Source organism: Lynx canadensis, chromosome F2 (genome assembly GCF_007474595.2).
Source record: "Lynx canadensis isolate LIC74 chromosome F2, mLynCan4.pri.v2, whole genome shotgun sequence".
NCBI classification, from domain to species: Eukaryota; Metazoa; Chordata; class Mammalia; order Carnivora; family Felidae; genus Lynx; species Lynx canadensis.
In genome coordinates, this window is record NC_044320.2 from 77,360,180 (window position 1) to 77,367,365 (window position 7,186).

Genomic DNA, 7,186 nt, shown 5'->3' on the forward strand with positions numbered 1-7,186 from the left:
TTCTTTGACCCATTGGTGGTTCAGGAGTGTTATTTAGTTTCTACATATTTGTTAATCTTCCAGTTTTCCTCCCATTTGGTTTCTATTTTGACACGGTCAGCAAAGACACTTAATATGATTTCAGTCCTCTTAAATTTGTGAAGACTTACTTTGCGGCATAATGTGTGATCGATACTGGAGAAGATTTCATGTGCATTAATATTTAAATATTTAATATTTTAATAAATTAAGTATTAACATCAATTAATTAATATTGATTAAATATTAATGTATTAAACATTATATTAATATTATAATTACATATTACTATTAATTAAATGTTTAATATTTTAATGTGTATTCTGTTGCTCTTGAATGTTTTGTATGTGTCTGTTAAGTCCATTTTATTTATAGTGCTGTTCAAGTCTGTGTTTCCTTCTTGATTTTATATCTGGAGGATCTATCTATTGTTGAAAGCGGGATACAGAAGTCCCCTATTATTACTATCTATGTCTCCCTTCAGTTCTCTTAATAGATGGTAGATATATTTAGGTCCTCCAATGTCGGGTGCGTATATACTTACAATTATTGCATCCGCTTTGGTGACTTGGCCCTTGTATCATTATATAGTGACTTCCTTTGCCTCTCAAGACAGTTTCTAAGTTGAAGTCAGTTTTGTCTGATGTAAATACAGCTACTTCTGCTCTCTTTTGGTTTCCATTTGCATGGAACGTACTTTTGTATCCTTCACTTTTGGCCTGTGTGCATCACGAAGGCTAAAGATGTATTCTTTTCCCCAAAAGAGAACAGTTTGTAAAAATGGGGCCCTTGGACTTGAATTTCCTTGTTGATTGCCTCTGTATTCTCCTTTCTCTTTGTTGGGATAAACTTAAATTCATTGACATTTCTGGAGGATGTTTCTATCACTGGATGTTTCCCAAAGTCTTGTAAAAGCAGCTGTAGTTGACTATTTCACCCATTTGGCAAATATTTATTGAGCCCCTACTACGTGCAAGATCATTTGTTCAAGAGGAAGCTGATACTCACAGTTAGAAGATGTATCCAACTTAAATATCAGCTCTTATGCTGCCCGACTTGTCTTAGCAGATTGCTTTTCCAGAATAACTACTGTAATCAGTCCCTATTTTCGAGGGTTTCCACGTGATATTCATTTATTCACTTATTTAACAATTTTTACTGCTTCAGCCCCTTATGTTCTTTAAAAAAAATTTTTTTGTTTATTTGTTATTGAGAGACAGAGAGAGACAGAACATGAGCAGGGGAGGGGCAGAGAGAGAGGGAGACGCAGAATCCGAAGCAGCTCCAGGCTCTGAGCGGTCAGCACAGAGCCCGACGCAGGGATCGAACTCCCAAACCACGAGATCATGACCCGAGCCCAAGTCGGTCACTTAACCGGCTGAGCCACTGCGGCACCCCTCACTTTATGTTCTTATTTAACAATTTGTATTCCTTAAGCATCTTGTGGTTCTCACCACCCTATCTAGCAGGGATTAAATATTGAATAAAACACGCTGGGTATCTACCCTAAAGTAGTTTGCATTCTGGATGGAGAGAAAAACATCAGGAAAGGTAACATATTATTTATTACAGGAGGGCTTCTGTCTGGCTTCTGTCATTATATGATGATTAAAAATAGGGTGAGTATAATATGTAAACAGAATATAGATTGCAAGGGAGAGGACTGTGGCCTCTGTATAAATGTCTTTGATGTGACATTTAAGCTGAGGCCGACCTCAAGAAAGAGACAATCTTGGAATACACAAAAACTAAGCATGGAAAAAATAAAACAAAAAATTAGACACATTCCCTACCTTTGAGGAGGCTAGACTCAATAGACAAATCACTTGCAATCTGTCACCTGTCAAAAGTTGTTTAACAAATACTTTTTTCAGTGATAATAGGGATGATTTTAAAAAATGATTTTAACTGTTAGTATTCCCATAAACACTAAAAGCAAAAATTAAAAGAGATGCTTATTTTTTTCTAATAGTCTTCATAGTAATAGTGGTTTAAACAATGACTTTTTTAGAGGATCAAAAATCCCAAGTTATTCTGGAAGTTTGCATTTACCAATGAAAGGTTTGATCTGGCATCTGGTTGATGAAAGACATATTTCTAAGAAAGTCATCTTTATTAATTGGCCAAAATAACTATATTCTTTGTATTTTAAAATATGTCTAATTGAAATTCTAAGACGATGCCTTTTGTTTTTCCTAAGGGATATTTGCTTAAGATCACATCCAAACGTTTTAGAAAACATAAATAGATCTGTTTCACCTCTCTAAAAATATTCTTTTGCCATTTTTGACGTAGAGATGCCCAATGTGGGAAGAAAATATTATCATTATGAAAATTACACTCTTATTGCTAATGATTACTTACCGGTAAGGAAGGATCAAGGCAAAGAGGTCTGCCTGCTCTGTGCCCAACGACTGCTCAGACGGAAGAGGACAAAATGTGGACTCACTGATGCTTGGGGAGAAAGGGAGCCCCCGAGGGGTGAGCAGGCCCCCCGCGGAAGCATCATCAAAGGGCTTATCCTGGGTCTCCGTTCTTTTTGGTCTCCGCTCTTTCCAATCGTAAGGCCATTCCACAGAGAATGCTGTGCAGCCACGAGAAGCAGAGCAAATAACTCCATTTTCCAAGTGGCCACCTGAAATATTTGTTTTATCTGTTACATAGTCAATGTTAGTAAAACGAAAAATGTTTCTGGCTTACGAATTTCCTTGATGACGGTGTTCATGAGGGTTTTCTTCTTCCTTCTTCTCCCCTTCCATCTTCTGTTTTCTTTTTCTTTTCTTCCTCCTTCTCTTTCTTTTCCAAAAGTTTACTCATGTTTCAACAATGCCCTGAATCAATTGATTCCGTTAAGTCACAATTCCTGGTTCGTATTTGGACACATTTTTTTTTTATATAAATTTTTACTGACACACATAATGATTTCTTATAAATCACTTGATGCTTTCAGGCAAGTTGACTTTTGCTAAATTGAATGGCTAGACTCGAAATATTTCATCACTTATTACAAATAGATACTAGCTTTTATTGCCAGAGCCGTGGGTCTGGGAGAATTATTAATAAATGGAAATACAAGTAAGGGCTTATGCTATAAATGATCAATTTAGCTCTTCTGAAAGTCGTCCACATTAAACTGGGCTCCACAACTGCATAATTCCTATTGCGAGCTTGTCTCATTTATTCCGTAGTATTGTGATGTCACCAATAAATGGCTTCATTGTAATAAGCACAAAGATAAGGTAGTTTTCATATATAGCATTCATTCCCAATTTGGTGATCTGCTTCAGGTAATATCATCTCACCGTAATTGTACCTTTGCACGCAAATGTATTGAAACTCACTTTAAGGGGCGCCTGGGTGGCGCAGTCGGTTAAGCGTCCGACTTCAGCCAGGTCACGATCTCGCGGTCCGTGAGTTCGAGCCCCGCGTCAGGCTCTGGGCTGATGGCTCGGAGCCTGGAGCCTGTTTCCGATTCTGTGTCTCCCTCTCTCTTTGCCCCTCCCCCGTTCATGCTCTGTCTCTCTCTGTCCCAGAAATAAATAAAAAAAAACGTTGAAAAAAAAAATTAAAAAAAAAAAAGAAACTCACTTTGAAATTTTTTTAATGTTTATTTAGTTTTGAAGGAGAGAGAGAGAGGTGGGGGGGCGGGGGGGGACAGAGCACGAGCAGGGGAGGGGCAAGGAGAGAGGGAGACAGAATCGGAAGCAAGCTCCAGGCTCTGAGCTGTCAGCACAGAGCCTGTGGGGCTCGAACTCACAGTCTGTGAGATCGTGACCTGAGCGAAGTCGGACGCCCAACCGACTGAGCCACCCAGCCGCCCCTGACACTCACTTTTAGAATACTCTGCAGCCACGGTCATAAGAAAAGACGTTCTTCTGGTGCTTATGTTTGTTTTGTTCACTTTGTCCAGACGTGGATGTCATCGAGTGCTCCTTGCAGTTCCCGGATGACGAGTACTCCTGGTGGGACCTCTTCATGAAGATCTGTGTCTTCGTCTTCGCCTTCGTGATCCCTGTCCTCATTATCATCATCTGCTACACCCTGATGATCCTGCGCTTGAAGAGCGTGCGTCTCCTCTCTGGCTCCCGAGAGAAAGATCGTAACCTCCGTCGGATCACCAGGCTGGTCCTGGTGGTGGTGGCGGTCTTTATCATCTGTTGGACCCCCATTCACATCTTCATCCTTGTGGAGGCCCTGGGGAATGCCTCTCACAGCACCGCTGCCCTCTCTAGCTATTACTTCTGCATCGCCTTGGGTTATACCAACAGCAGCCTGAACCCCATTCTCTATGCGTTTCTGGATGAAAACTTCAAGCGGTGTTTTAGGGACTTCTGCTTTCCAGTTAACATGAGGACGGAGCGACAGAGCACCAGTAGAGTCCGAAACGCGGTTCAGGATCCTGCTTACATGAGGGATGTTGATGGGACAAATAAACCAGTATGACTAGTCGTGGAGATGTCTTCCTACGGTTCTTCGGGAAGAGAAGAGTTTAATGATCTAGGGTTAACTCAGATCAGCACCGAAGTCTGAGATGGAAAGGTAGAATCTTTAACAAACTTTTAGAAGTCTCGTGGTCTGAAGTCCTACGATGCTGGCTGGGTTAGCGACCCAGGTCAGCGGAAGCATCGAGGCTGTAGGGATGGAGTGGAGAAGACTTGAGTAAGCAAATCCAGCCCCTTTCTAGGGCAGGGAAGCACGGCTGATTCTGAGTTCCTTTCATGGACAAAGAAGCCTTTTCTCTTCTGGTTACCTAAATTTAGTCCGGGCCCCACCTGCTGCGGCCTTCCCATGCAACGCGGTTCCAGAAGCTCTGTTGAGGAAAAAAGACAGGACAAGACAGCACCTTGGTTTCAGAGCTCAGTGGGCCTCCAATCCAGATGCTTGACGTTGACGACGACCACCTGAATACAAACAAGGACCGTTCCTAGGGCACGTGCCCCTCTCGCTTGATGCTTTGTGGACGCACTTCACGGGGCTGTGCGGTGAGGATTCCGGCGGAGGCAGGGCTCAGACCCACACCTGAGGTGTCTGCTTACGTATAACAGGAAGTTACCTTGATACGTATGAAGTTACTTTCAACAGACCAAAGGTGGTTTCCAACCGAGTTTAGTTTCTTAGAAGCCACAGTCGGTTTTTCAGCATGCCATTCAGCTAAATAATTTCATGACAACGCGTGTCTTCAAATACCACCAAGAATGTATATAACTACACCTGTAAATAATAGTAGATACAGGCGAGTAAGAAATGGGCTTGCCTTCCAGCCAGCCACTCTCCCGAGGGCATACTAACACAAATCCCCTGAGTTAGAGCTGATGCTGAGACATTTGGGGACAACATAAGCTTCTTTCTGGGAGTTGGTCAGGTGCCGTCTTTTTCAGACCCGTGAGTGCCATTTAGTCCTTCAACGGTACTCACAACGCACGTATTAATCAATTATGAAATATGGTACTCATTCCCCGGTTGTTGACTTGGCAGAATCTAATCTACATGCAGCGTCTCTTCGTGAATATATAGCTGCTACCAAATTCTCTCTCTCCGGGGAGGGAGGGGGTCTTGCCCTTGTTAATCTTGGGCTAGGATCGTGTGGCCTTCAGCAGGAAGTAGAAACGTTCCGAAGTGTGGGCTGAACGAGGACGTGATGTCCCCCGTGGTGCTTGGACACAACCTTGCACTGTGTTCTGTGAGGAGTATACCAGCTGAGGATAATGTCGTGGGCAGCACATTTAGGATAATTTGGCCAAAACTTCCAGATGACATAGTCTCCTTTCTTTCCCCCTGAAACTTACGATTTCAGAGGTAATGGCTTTTTCTGTAATTTGCCTGGGCAGAAGAAATGGATAAGTTAGAAATAACACCCAATCTCTTCTATGTTCCTAGGGCAGCATCCCCTGGAATTTAGTGGGAAATCAAATGTATCAGCCTTCGTGCTCATAGGCACCATCACAGTAGTCTTTTCCGTTCATGGTGTACTTTCTGTCTTGTGTATATACTCTCTCCTTTTGGAAACAAATCTTGCCCTGAGGGTTTTATATTATGGCTTCAGAATTTTACTACAGTGATATTTGTGTATATTCCAGATTTCCATGGCATCTAATAGATGACGTAAGGCAGAAAGGCAAGGTTCCTAATGAACACGAAGTATTCCTTTGAGGGCTTCTTAAATTTCATTGATTTTCTCTGGTGGCTTTGTATTCCTATAACAAAATGTAGGTAGGAAGGGCTTAAATATTGATTGGCATTCGCCGTATGGTTAAAAATCGTGGCTATCATATGGGAGGGGTATTTATACAGAGAGTAGTTCCAGAAACAAACCCTACTGGTGTGAGAAATATAAAAATCTCTTTACGGAACACTAAGACCCGGGAGGGTTTCTTGAAGGATTCTTAAGTGGTGCAAAAATATAATAGAGACACAATCATGGAATGAAATTACAGTAATGGGTTTTCTTTCAATTAGCACCCCGTGTGCCCTTATGGCATCTATGGCCATTATTGGATTCTGAATTTTAGCCAGATTATCCTGCTCTTTTTTATGTCTAAGTTTGCAGCCCAAGAAGTAGCTCTAAGTGCCCATGAGGGCTGTACAAATTTCTCTATTATTGTGGGCACCAATTGCCGCAAACTGGAAGAGGAGAGAGAGTGGCTTGTCATTTTAGGGCACTACTTTAAAGGATGAAAAAGTGAGTCATATATATTGGGAAAAATACCACTTACACAAAAGTATTTACTTGTCAAAAGTGTGTATGTGTGCACACGTGTGCATGTGTGAGTAATTACATGGGCGTATGTGTCTTTGTGTGCATAAGTGTGTGCATGTGCTTGACGGTGTGTGCATGCATATGTGAAAGTGTGAGTATATCTCTGCATGCCTGCCTGTGTGTGTGCATGTATGTGAATGTGTATATATGTTTGTGTATGTGAGTGTTTGTGAGTATATGTGTGTGTGTGATCATGTGTGCATGCATATGCACATGCGTGTGTGTGTGATAATGTATGTTTGTGTCCTGCTGTCCCATCACAGCGAGGAGGGCACTCTGTCTGCTATGTCTCTTTGAGACCAGAATTGTGTGTATCTAATCTCGAGGTCAGCTCTACCTAAACTCCCATCTTCCCACCCTGGTGACTTCTGGAAGGTCAAATCTAGTGAGGGGGTCATAAAAAAAATAGAG

General features: G+C 41.9%; 1 protein-coding gene across 2 annotated transcripts in view; it reads left to right on the forward strand.

Moving 5' to 3' along the window:
- The window catches only part of OPRK1 (opioid receptor kappa 1), a 29,652-nt gene extending 22,824 nt beyond the window's left edge, over positions 1–6,828 (forward strand). For both annotated transcript variants that reach the window (XM_030304503.1, XM_030304504.1), the window contains exon 3: positions 3,929–6,828. In XM_030304503.1, coding sequence (XP_030160363.1) covers positions 3,929–4,461 — 533 coding nt within the window. In that variant the 3' untranslated portion in view covers positions 4,462–6,828. The remainder of the gene's footprint in view (positions 1–3,928) is intronic.
- The last annotated feature ends 358 nt before the right edge of the window (positions 6,829–7,186 follow it).